At 44.9% G+C, this 14382-nt stretch overlaps 1 protein-coding gene across 1 annotated transcript in view; it reads left to right on the forward strand.

Annotated features, from left to right (window-relative positions):
- The first annotated feature begins 307 nt into the window (after positions 1 to 307).
- Positions 308 to 14382, forward strand: part of NLRP3 (NLR family pyrin domain containing 3) — a 78036-nt gene continuing 63961 nt past the window's right edge. The window contains exons 1-7 of the mRNA XM_055343376.1: positions 308 to 470; positions 622 to 950; positions 4267 to 4365; positions 4850 to 6623; positions 8666 to 8839; positions 10807 to 10977; positions 12318 to 12488. Coding sequence (XP_055199351.1) covers positions 674 to 950; positions 4267 to 4365; positions 4850 to 6623; positions 8666 to 8839; positions 10807 to 10977; positions 12318 to 12488 — 2666 coding nt within the window. The 5' untranslated portion in view covers positions 308 to 470; positions 622 to 673. The remainder of the gene's footprint in view (positions 471 to 621; positions 951 to 4266; positions 4366 to 4849; positions 6624 to 8665; positions 8840 to 10806; positions 10978 to 12317; positions 12489 to 14382) is intronic.

A 14382-nucleotide genomic window follows, 5' to 3' on the forward strand; every position in this document is an offset into this window, starting at 1 on the left:
CATCACCTCCCCCTACGCACCTCGAGCGTCACCCACTCATCGCTATCAATCAATAGATGGATGGATGCACAATTGGAGACCTCCCCTGTCCAGGCACGCCTGTCTTCTTCCTCCGTCCAGCCGTGTGCTGCTGTTACTACCGTACTTACTCATTTCCGGGGTCAAAACAGAAATAGGGAACCAGAGCCTTTCCAATGGAAGGAACTTAAAAGCCATATTTTCCATTCTGTCATTTTATAGATGAAGAAACAGACGCTGAGGAAGACTTTGCCCCAGGCCATTCCTCAGTAACCAGTGAGAACAAAGTTCTCCCTGTGGTGCACTGTGGTGGCTTAAGGCTGCAGGTTGGGCTCACAGTATTATCGACATGGTTCCCTGTGCGGGTTTAACCTCTGTTTCTCTCCAGAGGGACACTGTTCTTCCATGGCTCAGGACAGACTCCTGAGTCGAACCAACAGGAAAACATTCTGGTGAGTATTTGGGTCATTTTTCAAAACCTCATTATGGTTCGATTCTCTATTTTTTCTCCTTATGTTCTGGGTTTTTCGTGGGTTCATTCTCTTTCAAAGGGCAGACTTTTAGGAAGATTCTGCTTACCCATGTGCTGTTTTCATCATCCAGCTTCCTGGAGTGGACCTATGCTCAAGGGCCCTGAGCCGAGCTGCAGAGGAGCATGGCAAGCGTCCGCTGCAAGCTGGCTCGTTACCTGGAGGACCTGGAAGATGCAGACTTTAAGAAATTCAAGATGCACTTACAAGACTATCCTTCTCAGAAAGGGTTCAGCCCTCTCCCTCGGAGTCAGACAGAGAAAGCTGACCACATGGATCTGGCTACTCTGATGATCGACTTCAATGGTGAGGAGAAGGCATGGGCCATGGCAGTGTGGATTTTTGCTGCAATCAACAGAAGAGACCTTTATGAGAAAGCTAAGAGGGATGAGCTGGAGTGGGGTGAGTGGAAGATAGACAGCATTTAAAAAATCGTGATAAGATACACATGACATACAATTACCGTCTCAGCCATTTCAAAGTTATGGTTCAGCAGCATTAAACACATTCACATTGCGCAATCAATCTCCACAACTTTTCTTTGTCTTGCAAAACTCTGTACCCATTAGACAACAATTCCTGTCTCCCTCCCCTAAGCACCTGGAACTACCACCTTCTATCCTTAAGAATTTGGCTACTCTTAGTACGGCTTATGAACAGCTTCATAAAGTATTTGTCTGTTTCTGGCTGGCTTACTTTATGAAGCATAATGTCCTCGAGCCTCATCCATGTGGTCGCATACAACATTATTTCGTTCTTTTTCAAGGTGGAATAATATTCCAGGGTATGTGTATGCCAAATTTTGTTCATCTATTCACCCATTAGTGGACATTTAGATTGCTGTTAGCTTTTGATTATTTTGAACAATGCTGCTAAGAACACAAGGGTACAAACCTCTTTGAGACCCTGCTTTCAATTCTTTGCAGGATGTGTTCAGAAGTGGAATTATTGTATTTTATGATGACTCTAAGTTTCATTCTTTGAGGAGCCACCATGATGTTTTCCATAGTGGCTGCCTCATTTTGCACTCCTATTAACAGTACGAGGGTTCCTTTTTTTTTTTTTAAGATTTTATTTATTTATTCATGGCAGACACACACCGAGAGAGAGAGAGAGAGAGAGAGAGAGAGAGAGAGGCAGAGACAGGCAGAGGGAGAAGCAGGCTCCATGCAGGGAACCTGATGTGGGACTCGATCCCAGGTCTCCAGGATCATACCCCGGGCTGAAGGCGACACTAAACCGCTAGGCCACAGGGGCTGCCCGTGTACAAGGGTTCTAATTTTTCCTCATCCCCATCAATGCATATTTTATTTTGTTTGATAGTAGTTACTCTGATGGGTGTGAGGGGATATCTTAGTATGGTTTTGATTTGCATTTTCCTATTGACTAGTGATATTGAATGACGTTTCATGTGCTTTTTCACCATTTGTCTATCTTTGGAGAAATGTCCACTCAACTTTTTTCCATATTTCAGTTGGGTTATTTGTTTTTGTTTTGTTGTTGTTGTTGACTTATAAGGGTTCTTTATATGTCTTGGATACTAACACTTTATCAGATATATGATTTGCAAATATTCCTCCCATTCCATGGTATTCTTTGATGCAATGAAGTTAGTATTTTGTTTTTTAAAATAATTCCTTTTATCATCTTGGCTTTATTCGGCCTTCCTCTCGTAAGAGGGCCATGAGAAGTTGGAGGAAAGCAGTTTGCTTTTTTTTTAACCTCCTTTAAAAATGGAATTTAGGGCTCATTTACCCCTAGGACCTGTGGACATGTTGGGGGTGAAGTTTTTTGCTTTCTGGCTTGGTGTTCTGATCAAGGGAAGAGCGCAAGCAAGGGCTCAGAGGAATCTAGAAAATAATAGGATGATGCTGTTGAGCTAGTGGGAAAGGGGAATAAAAATGAATCAGCAGATCAGGAGAAGCACAGCGAGTAGGGCAGCAATAAGGGCACAATGAGGGAGAGAAAATGAGATGCCGGCATGAGGCAGGGGTGCATAGCAGCAGGATGTTATAAACAAATTGCATATAATAACAGAATTGTAATTGTGTCAGTAATTATATACTCACTAACCCAATTAAAGTATAATGATCACAGCTACACAAGTCATTCATTAGGTAGTTTTTATGGATTTTGGTCATTCCTCATAAAAACTCTATGAGACTGGCTTTTTTTTTTTTTGTAGGCTCTACACCTCAACAGAGGGCTTGAACTCACAACCCCTAGATCAAGAGTTGTATACTTTACCAACTGCACCAGCCACACACCTTGAGGCTGACACTTTCGAAAGAACTTTCAATTTCATTACTCAATGAAATACTTTAGTCACAGAAAGACAAATGCCTTAAGACAGCATTTGTAAGAGGTACTAGAGCAGATAAATTTGTAAAGACAGAAAGTGGTAGCCAGGAGCTGTAGGCAGTGGGGATTGGGGAGTTGTTTAATGGATGTTGAGTTTTAGTTTTACAAATAAGAGATAATTCTGGAGATTGACCAACAAAGCGAAGTGAGCCTGAAAGAGGTTCTGGTTGCCCAAGGCTCTGTTTCAATCAGAGCCAAGGCATGAATTCAACGCTGGATGTGTCTTTGGCTAGAACCTGGCTCTTCATCTCTATGTGCTACCTTGGCTTGGGCTGAGATAGAAAAATGGTATCTGGGGTTAGAAGCTTTTTCTGTGGTTTTTTTTTTCTTTTCTTTTCTTTTCTTTTCTTTTTTTTTTTTTTTTTTGTGTGTGTGTGTGTGTGTGTTTTTTTGTTTGTTCTTTTTCCGAGGAGGACCAGGTTGTAGGGTTAGGCTTCAGATATGAATGAAGTCATGGTTTTGGTTTGAGTTACTGTTCAGATTTTGTTTTGTGATCAAGTTGCCAATAGCATTTGCATTCAGAATAAGTAGACACCTGCCAGGAATCTTTTATTTTGCTCTTGGGATCATGCTCATCTAAAGTTATCTCCCAAATATTTCCCCTGGTGCTCAGCACTTGTTCTGTTGTGCCTGTATTTCTCCAATGAAGTGCCTCTTTGGGATGTGTAATTTCGTGACTGTTTAGGTCTATGAATGTCAAATGTAGATGCATGTTGGAGCTTTCAAAATATAATGGTGCAGGTCCCTACCTCAGATAGAATGAAAAATAATCACTGGGAGTGGATTTTTTTTTTTTTAAAGCTTCCTAGGTGAATCTCAAGTCAGGGATTCACTTTTAGACAAACCAGCTTGATAATTCTCAGTCTTGAAGACCCAGAATGTGGGTACGATTAATTTCAGGCATTTGGGGGCAAGGGAGGACAATCCTGTTGTCTCATAGCCTCCTTGGGGGTATTTAGACATTTAGCGTGGGAGTGGCCTCAAAACAAGGACACCAGGGGAAGTTTGCCAAAGACAAACAAGGGTAAGAGAAACGTTGCCTGTCTCATGTGTTTGCTGATTGATTTATTGGCCTGGGAGAGATCCTGAGACTGGATACAGTGGGGGCACAATGCTAGGTGGGTGAGTGACACCCATTGCTTTGAAAGTAGGCGTGCATGAGTGCCACGAACTGGATGTTCAACTGTACCCCTATCATCTGCAACCCTGAGCTATGTTTTTGTTTGGGAGATGTCTGAGATAAGTGACTGCACTGTGCCATGTGCTGAGTACTGAGTCTCAATTACATCACCTTAGTCAGGAGTCCTGGTTTTTAACTTTGTATTTCTCCCTCCTCCCTGCCTTTTTTTTCCCCCAGATAATTCACATCTGGAATGCCGAGAAGAAAGCCTTGAAGAGGAGTGGATGGGTTTATTGGGGTACCTATCCAGAATCTCTATTTGTAAAAAAAAGAAAGGTAAACAGTGGGGTTAGTGCTTCCTATCGGGTTTGGAAATCCACTTTTGAAAGCTTGGTCATTCTATATGTTCCTGCTCCTTGGGGAGCAAAGGCCCATTTCAGGAAATCCACTTTAGCTGAAGAAAAAAATCAGTGTTCACATGGCTCCTTGCAGTTCCAGAACCAAGGGGAGGTGATTAAGTGTCTCAGGTTGTAAAAGGTATGGGCTGTGGACTACCTAGAGGAATACAACTGAATAAAAAGGATTTTCTGGCAGGTAACAGGGCCTCTGGTACTTTGCTGTTCTTCTGCTCAACTGTGTATTTTGTTGAAGATTTTGATGGCCTAGATTTTCTGGGACCGTCCATACCGACACAGTGAAGAGAGTCTGCACCTCCTTTTTCTTAACTCTGGTCATCATTCCCTGTGGACCACAGACCATTGTCAATAGCTCATATGTACTTGGAGTTCTCCCAAAGTTTATCTTTCTGTCTTTGCCCCAGATTACTGCAAGAAGTACAAAAAGCACGTGAGGAGCAGATTCCAGTGTATTAAAGACAGGAATGCCCGTTTGGGTGAGACTGTGAACCTCAACAAACGCTACACTAGGCTGCGTCTTGTCAAGGAACACCAGAGCCAGCAGGAGAGGGAGCATGAGCTCCTGGCCATTGGCAGGACTTCAGCCAAGACGCTGGATAGCCCCATGAGTTCCCTGAATGTGGAATTGCTGTTTGAGCCTGATGACCAACACTTGGAGCCCGTTCACACAGTGGTATTCCAGGGATCGGCAGGCATTGGGAAAACTATACTGGCCAGGAAGATCATGTTGGACTGGGCATCAGACAAAATTTACCAAGACAGGTTTGACTACTTGTTTTATATCCACTGTCGGGAGGTGAGCCTCGGGACACGGAGGAGCCTTGGGGACCTGATTGTCAGCTGCTGCCCTGACCCATACCCACCCATATGTAAGATTGTGAGCAAGCCTTCCAGGATTCTCTTCCTTATGGATGGCTTCGATGAGCTGCAGGGTGCCTTTGATGAGCATACAGAGGCTCTCTGCACAAACTGGCAGAAGGTGGAGCGGGGAGACATTCTCCTGAGCAGCCTCATCAGGAAGAGGCTGCTTCCTGAGGCCTCTTTACTCATCACCACAAGACCTGTGGCTCTGGAGAAACTGCAGCATTTGCTGGACCGTCCCCGTCATGTGGAGATCCTGGGTTTCTCAGAGGCCAAAAGAAAGGAATATTTCTTCAAGTATTTCTCAGATGAGCAACAAGCCACAGAAGCTTTCAGGCTGATTCAGGAGAATGAGATCCTCTTTACCATGTGCTTTATCCCCTTGGTCTGCTGGATTGTGTGCACTGGGTTGAAGCAGCAAATGGACAGTGGCAAGAATCTTGCCCAGACATCCAAGACTACCACTTCGGTGTATATCTTCTTCCTCTCCAGTTTGTTGCAATCCCACAGAGAGACCCAGAAGCACCAAGTCTCTGCCAGCCTCCGGGGTCTCTGCTCGTTGGCAGCAGATGGAATCTGGAACCAGAAAATCCTGTTTGATGAGTGTGACCTTAGGAATCACGGCCTTCAGAAGGCAGATGTGTCTGCTTTCTTGAGAATGAACCTATTCCAAAAGGAAGTGGACTGTGAGAAATTCTACAGCTTCATCCACATGACTTTCCAGGAGTTCTTTGCTGCCATGTACTACCTTCTGGAAGAGGAGGAACAGGGAAGGATGAGGAACCTGCCATGGAGTAGTTCCAAGCTTCCCAACCGAGATGTGAAGGTTCTTCTTGAAAACTATGGCAAATTTGAAAAGGGGTATCTGATTTTTGTTGTCCGTTTCCTCTTTGGCCTTGTAAACCAGGAGAGAACCTCCTACTTGGAGAAAAAATTGAGTTGCAAGATCTCTCAACAAATCAGACTGGAGCTGCTCAAATGGATTGAAGAGAAAGCCAAGGCCAAAAATCTGCAGATCCAGCCCAGCCAGCTGGAGTTGTTCTACTGTTTGTATGAGATGCAAGAGGAGGATTTTGTGCGAAAGGCCATGGGCCATTTTCCCAAAATTGAGATCAGTCTTTCCACCAGAATGGACCATGTGGTTTCTTCCTTTTGTATTGAGAACTGTTGCAGGGTGGAATCACTTTCCCTGAGGCTGCTTCATAACTCCCCAAAGGAGGAAGAGGAGGAGGAGGAAGAGGAGAATGAGAAGGAAATGCAACACTGTGATGTGGATCACTGTGTCCCCCTAGATCCTCATACCACCTATGCTTATCGGTAAGGAGATTTGGCTTCCGGCAGGTGTAGAATAGTAGTGCTGGTATCCATTTTCTAGCCACCTTTCTCTGGGCACTTGCTGTCTCTCCCTGCTTCTCAACTGTCTTTAAAATGTGGCTGCCAGACACCTTCAATGACAGAGGTTGACTAGTAGGGGAAAGGAAAGTGGACAAATGGGAGAGGAAAAAGGCAATGAAGAAAATAAGCAAATGATTGGTGGATGCCAACTCAGTGCAAGGTATTCTGTGGGGTAGAGAGTTGAATAAAAATGTTGTAAACTCAAATTGCTTGTAATCTACTTGGGGCTCTAGTGCTTAGTATTCAGTTAATACCCAAGGAGCAAAACAACCCCAGTGACTGTCTCACGAGCACAGAAGACAGAAGGCCTTTAGTGCTGGGTGCTGAAGGGAGGCTTCTCAGAGGAGTGAGGTTTGAGCCTGCCTTGAAGGTTTGGTAGGATATGGGTGAGTGCAGGAGAAGGTAAGGGGATTTTGGCAGTGGGGTCTGGTGTCTGAGGAACAGATTATGTAGGACACTATGGGGAGGGACATGGTTTCATTGGAAGTTATAATGAGGGAAAATTGAGGGTAATAGAGCTGGGAAGGAGAGGGTGATTTTAAGTCCCACATTATGTTTATAACCAGGAAGTCACCAACAGCACCCTCTTCAGGGTCTGTTCATCAATATTGTAGGAGATCAGAAGCCAGTTGCTGTGTCTGAACAGCAAAACAGTTCAGTTGCCTGACCTCTGAAGTCCCTGCTTGGGAACTGCCACAGCTATGGTGGGAAGGTGGATGCTCTGTGAATACTTGGGTTTAACCTGCCTAGAAAACACTTGACATGGGACAAAATTAAGGAGAAAGGGGACTGGTCCTTCCACCAGGGATCATGACTTTTCAACTCCCTCTCTCATGCTTGGCACTGCTACCAGGACAACCTTTTTATTTATCATTCAGTCATCAAGGACCACCTGCTAGGGCTTCAGCATTAGCTAAGACCTGGCCCTGCTCACAGCAACTTAAGGTTCAGTTGTGGAGACAGTTGGAAAACAACGATGGACAGTAGAGAGAGATGGACTATGGCAAGAACATCTATAGGATGTACCAGAAACACATGGTGGGAAGCCCTTGACCAGCTGGCCTCTGAGAGACGGAGCATGAGAAACCCAAGTGTGGGCAAAGGGTGGCTTGAACAGAGGGAATAGTGGGTTCAGAGGGCAGAGGTGGTGAAGCAGGTGTGTCCCTATAATGGCAAATAGTTTAGGGTAGCTGTAGAGGGTGAGAAAGAGAAAGTGAGGGAAGGAAGCATATCTGCTCTATAGGGCCCTAAAAACTATGCTGAGGAGAAACCTGACCAAGATCACACAGAGCTGTGAAGAAGGCTTGCAGAGACTCAGACTAAAACTCCTGATGAAAAGCCTGACACATCTCATTAGATGATAGTTACCTTCCTCTGAGGGCAAGAGCTTGCTTTGTGTGTTCCATAACCTTCTAAAGACCAGCAGCATTGGGCATCCATCCCATGCTTGTTAGAAGTGCAAAGCTGCATGTCTAATTCTAGACACACAAAGTCAGAATCTGCATTTTAACAAGACCTGCACATTGGAACCACTGCAAGTCTTAAGAATATTGATGTATGTGGTCCCATCTCAGAGATTCTGATATTAGTCTCATGGTGTCACCTGGCCTAGGGATTTTTGGCAGCATAGCTGATGCTATTATGCACCCCGTGTGAGAACTGGTCTCTGGGTCACTTAGAGTGACCAAGGCCATGGGCAGGACGGCTGACTGATGAGAGAGGGAAGAGAAAGACACCTGGGGGAGGCTCCGGAGGGTGTGCAAAGGCAGCAAGTCACAGACTCATGCTATTTCCATAATAGAGTGTGCAGGATAGTCTTACCAGGCCACCCCCTCCCCTCCCACCCCTGGCCTTTGTTATTCCTCAGTAGGCCATTTGTGGTTCTGTGAGTCAGCTCTTAATCCTCAGGAGGTCTTTGTCTGAACTGATTTTTCTTTTTTTTCTTCCTTGTTTACAATTTCTAGGTTGGTGAATTGCCAGTTCACTGTCAGCCTTTGGCAGGGTCTCTTCTCAGTCCTGAGCAGTAACTCACTGAGCCTCACTGAACTGAATCTCAGTGACAATGCTCTGGGGGACCAAGGGGTAAATGTGTTATGTGAAATGCTCCAGCATCCTGGCTGTAATATTCGGAGATTGTGGTAAGAACCTGTGTGTGTGTGTGTGTGTGTGTGTGTGTGTGTGTGTGCGCACCTGTTGCATGTATTTATGAGTGAGACAGAAAGAGGAAGACCCCAGATCAGTGGTTTAATAAAGTCTTCTAGGGCTGCTATATAACAAAGTACCACAAACCAAGAGGCTCAAACAATAGAAATTCATTATTTCATAGTCCTGGTGGCTGGATGTTCAAGATGAAGGTGTCAGCAGGGCTGGTTTCTCCTGAGGCCTTTCTTACAGACTTGTAGATGATGGTCTTCTTCCTGTGTCTTCACATGGTCTCTGTGTTCATGTTGGCTCTCCTCAAGGATACCAGTTGTGTTGAACTGGGGCCTGTCCTGATGACCTCATTTAAAGCCTGATTTCCAAATAAAGTCACAATTCTGAAATCCTAGGGATTAAGACTTCAACATATGATTTTTTTGGAGAGGTGGACACAGTTCAGTCCATAACAAGTGAGAAGGAAGAATGGATCAGAGGCCAGTTGTTTGGGAAGTTTCAAATGGGGAAGAAGGTAGGGGAAGTGAAAGGCCTGTGTTGGTGATACAACAAAAAGCGCATGACCTTCATGATCTTCCATTTCCTCACTGGCCATCCTCATAGATGAGAATTGGAGAGTTTTGTCATATACAATGGCTACTTGGGCTGGACCTCATGAAAATATTTTGTATAAGGGTACTTGGATGGCTCAGTGGTTGAGCATCTGCCTTTGGCTGAGGTCGTGATCCTGGGGTCCTGAGATCAAGTCCCGCATTGGGCTCTCTGGAGGGAGCCTGCTTCTTTCTCTGCCTGTGACTCTGACTCTCCCTCTGTGTCTTATTTAAGCATCTAATCACACTAGGGCACCCACCAGGGCATTTAGGTAAGGGAATGGTATAATGCAGGATAAATTACAAATCCTTTTCGTACCTTCAAGGCTCTGGCTGGTTTTGGCTCTTTACCTGCCTCTCTATCTCCATCCCACACCAGTCTCCTCAACTGCCCTGGTGGGTGCCCCTGTGTGATTCCAGAGAGGGAGACACAATGAGGGAGACATGGGTGATTCTGAGATATTTTGGAGGTAAACAGGGGTTTAGTTATGCATTTACTTCTGGTTGGTGTGAAGATAGTAGCAGAAAGGAAGATTGTTATTTATTTATTTATTTATCTATCTATTTATTTATTTATGTTTTTATTTATTTGACAGAGAGAGAGAGAGAGAGAGAGAGAGATCACAAGCAGGGGGAGGGGCAGAGGGAGAGGGAGAAGCAGGTTCCCACTGAGCAGGGAGCCCAACACGGGCTCCATTCCAGGATCCTGGGATGGTGACCCAGCTTCACTGATGGAGCCACCCAGGTACCCCTGGAAGATTGTTTAACAGGCTCTAGGATGATGAATTATTCACCTAGAAAGGAGAATGTTGTTCTTGCTCCTCTGACAGGGACACAAAGTGTTGTTATTGGTGGTGATGGTGATAATGGTGTGTGTGTGTGTGTGTGTATGTGTGTGTCATTGTAAAACAAGTCAAGAACTAGAGATTCCTGCTGTTTCAGTGTAGGTGGGGGGCTGGTAATTGATCTTTAAACAGAACAATGGGAACAGGATTGACAAAGAGAAGTAGATGGGTAAAACCCTAGAGAGACCTATATCCACCTGAGGGATTTTCACAGTGAGGAATGTGTGATGATGAGGTGGAACACACAGGTTCACCACCTTTTCCATTTATAAGACAGGGACATGCCATGTACACATTGCAGAGCTGACCATTATTTACATAGAGAGTTCACTGAGCCTGGGAGCCAAAGTCACACTAAAACTCAGGCTGCATACAGGTGTTCTGATTAAAATTTTCCTTTTGTAATGTGAGAATGCAAATGCCCCTGTTTGGTGCTGAAAACAAGCACAGACCAGAAGGCAGTGACAGAGAAACAGCCTGTGTTCTGATGCTTCTGCTTCTGTGCTTGGCATGAAGGTTGGGGCAGTGCTGCCTTTCCTATCGGTGCTGCTTCAACATCTCCTCAGTCCTGAGCAACAACCAGAAGCTGGAGGAATTGGATCTCAGCCACAACGCCCTGGGAGACTTTGGAATTAGACTTCTTTGTGTGGGGCTGAAGCATCTGTTCTGCAATCTGAACAAGCTTTGGTGAGTCTGAACTATTTTCCTTCGCAAAGCGTGAGCTGTGGCTTCGATGAGTCATGATGGGCTACAGTTTTCGCATGAGAATGGCCATCACTGTTCAGAAGATTTCCAGATGTTGATCAATAATGCAGTCAGTTATGTTTATTGTGGGAAGAGCCACATACTAAGCCTTAGGGAAGGAACTTAAAAAATCAAATCATGCTCGCTTTTAAGATATTTACAGTCTAGCTAAGAAAGTAAAACCAGTGTAAAGCATTGCTCTGGAAGAGTTTTGGGAGTTGATGACAAGTTCTTGGTCTCCATGCTAAGCAAGAAGAGAGGTGCTAACACAATACAGACACCTGGTATTTTACGCAGCCTTTCATTTACTGCTTCTGGGAGACTTGAATTTTGAAGAAGAGAAAACACTTGAAAATGGTAGTGATGATTCACACCCATTAGGAGGACTGTTATAAAACAAAACCAAACCACAAGGATAGATGAGCATGTGGAGAAATTGGAACTATAAAGCATTGCTGATGGGAATGTAAAGGGTATGGCCAGTGTGGGAAATAGAATGTCAGTTCCTCAGAAACATGACCCAGCAATTTTACTTCTGGGTACATATAAAGAGAGTGAAATCAGGCACCCAAATGTGTATTTGCACATCTGTGTCAACAACAGCATTATTTACAATAGCCAGAAAGTGGAAATACCTCAAATATCTATTGATGAATAAATGTGGGTGGAATTGCGGTTGGGAGTCAGGGAATGTGGTACAGACATGCATCCATCCTTAACAGGAATTTGGACACATCCTGCAATGTGGATGAACCTGAAAGACATTAAACTAATTAAAATAAGCCATACATAGAAGAGTAGATATGTACAATTTCACTCACAGGAAGCACCTAAAATAGTCAAATTCACAGAGACAAGTAGTAGAATAGTGGGTCCCAGGGGCTGGGGGAGGGAGGTATGGGGAGTTAGTGTTTAGTGGACACTGATTTCCAGTTTGGAAAAGATGAAAAACTTCTGGAGATGGATGGGGGTCACAGTTACACAGAGAAGACACTTAAATGCTCGTGAACTGTACACTTAAATTGGGTTGCAATGGTGAATGTTATGCCATGTATATTTTACACTATATGGATTAGTGCAGGGCCTCGAAGAGATGTAGATTGGGCATGGGCTGGAAGGTGTTTCCTTGGTATTATGCCAAAGGAAAGGAAATAGAAAGTTTGAGTAGTTTGGATGTGCTTTCCACGTGCGGACTGGACTAGAGGCAGCGTCAGAGCCAGCGCTTCCGCGATTCACAGCGTGAGATGAGAGAAGTGAATGACACTCTGCCATCTCTGTGGAAGGTTGGTCAGTTGCTGTCTCACACCAGCATGTTGTGAGGACCTTGCATCCATGCTGAGCACCAACCAGTCCCTGACCAGACTCTACCTGGGGGAAAATGCCCTGGAAGATGCAGGAGTTGGAGTTCTATGTGAAAAAGCAAAGCACCCACAATGTAAACTTCAGAGACTGGGGTAAGTCATTGTGGGTGTCTCAGTGGAGAAGCAAACACCCCCTCCTTAGGGATGTAATGGGAAACATGATGGGGTTTGCTCTGTGAAAGTTGGTCAGATGGAATGGAGGGTAGGGAACGGAGGAGCCAGTATGTGAGGTGGTTGCAGGTGCTAGATACTAATTTCTACTGTAAGGTATTTATGACCCCGAACTGGAGATTCTTAGAATTGAAGGAAACTGTAAGGGTTGTTGAGCCCAGGCCCCCACTTGCTCCTCAGACACTCACACGGATAGTTACTGGCTTCACGTGTGAACACTTCGAAGCACACCAGTCATTGCTGCCCAGTGAAGCCACAGCAGGAGGACAGAGTTGTGTCTATGCAGCACCTTCTTTGGTTTCTGGGGTTGGTCCTTGTTTCACCCCCCAGGGCTCTGCTGAGAGATGTTGATCTCAATTCCCCAGAGACCACACTCGAACTCTAGGCTTCTCTTCTCTTGCCTGGACGTCTCTGAATTCTCAAGAAGGATGCGGCTTCCCACCTTCGCCTATGTAGTCATGCTGTCCCAAGAAGGGCTGCTATGTTCATGTCCCTCTGAGAAGTATACTGCTGAGACCTGAGCCTGATACTCCTAAAGATATGTGGTGGTTTTTTCACCCCCTGTGGCAGGGCACTGTGTTGTCACAGGGGGCCTGTGGTTTCCTTTTGCTTCTGGCAGGCACATTGCATCACAACTTCATATTGGAATTCTGTAGTAAATAATAATGTGAAATTCTGGGGTGTTTCCTTCCTTCCTTCTTCCTTCCTTCCTTCCTTTCATTATTTTTAAAATATTTATCTATTTATTTGAGAGAGACAGAGAGAGCGAGCATGAGCAAGGTGCCAGCCATGGGGCTCCATCCCAGAACCCTGGGATCATGACCTAAGCCAAAGGCAGATGCTTCACTGATTGAGCACCCCAGCACCCCTCTGGCATGTTTTCTAACACTAACAACCAAATCTCTACAGAACCCAACTGCGTGTCTCACATGTCAGTTCAGATCTGACACTATATACTCAGACTTGGCACAGACCCCACAGGTCAAGAGCCTAGTCCTATATGCTCCCCATGCTGGCAATGTCAGATACCAATGCAGGTAGTGGGCACAGTTCACTTGCACATCTCTCTGACTCAGCTATGAACTGGGGACTTCCACAATCCCGTCTCAGGTTTGAAAATTTGCTAGAACAGCTCACAGAAATCAGAGAAACACAACTTACATTTATTATAAAATATAAAGAATGTAAATAAACAGCCAGATGAAGAGTCATATAGGCTGAGATCTGGAGCGCAGGGACTCTGTCCCCATGTAGTTGTGGTGGGCCACACTCCCAGCACACAGATGCTTTCTTCAACCTAGAAGGTCTCTGAATCTCATTATTCAGAGAGTTTACAGAGTTTAATCTCTGGCCTTCCTCGTTTCTCCTTCCTTGAGTTTGGTGGGTGGGGCTGGAGGTTCCAATTCGCTAATCACTTGGTCATTCTGGTGACCAGCCCCATCCTAAGGGCATCTATGGGTCTCACCTTCAGTCACCCCATTAGTATAAACTCAGGTGTGCTCAGAGGGGGCTCCTTTGAGTTGCAAAAGAGACTGCTCCACTTTGGACATTCCAAAGGTGTTAGAAGCCCTGTGCCAGAAACTGCTTATATACATATTTCTGCAAACTAAGCTGCAAACTATACATATTTCTCATTACGACACAAAAATAACAACTGATAATCATGTACCTAAACATGATCTTTATATGGGTTATCTCAGGTGGCCTCATAAAGATTATGCCAAGTAGATATCAGTGTCTCCAACTTCAATAGGAAAAAATGAGGCTCAGAGAGCATAAGACATTTGCCCAAGGACACCCAGATCGGAGGCAGTGG

The sequence above is a fragment of the Nyctereutes procyonoides genome, unplaced genomic scaffold (genome assembly GCF_905146905.1).
Source record: "Nyctereutes procyonoides isolate TBG_1078 unplaced genomic scaffold, NYPRO_anot_genome, whole genome shotgun sequence".
Classification (NCBI taxonomy): domain Eukaryota; kingdom Metazoa; phylum Chordata; class Mammalia; order Carnivora; family Canidae; genus Nyctereutes; species Nyctereutes procyonoides.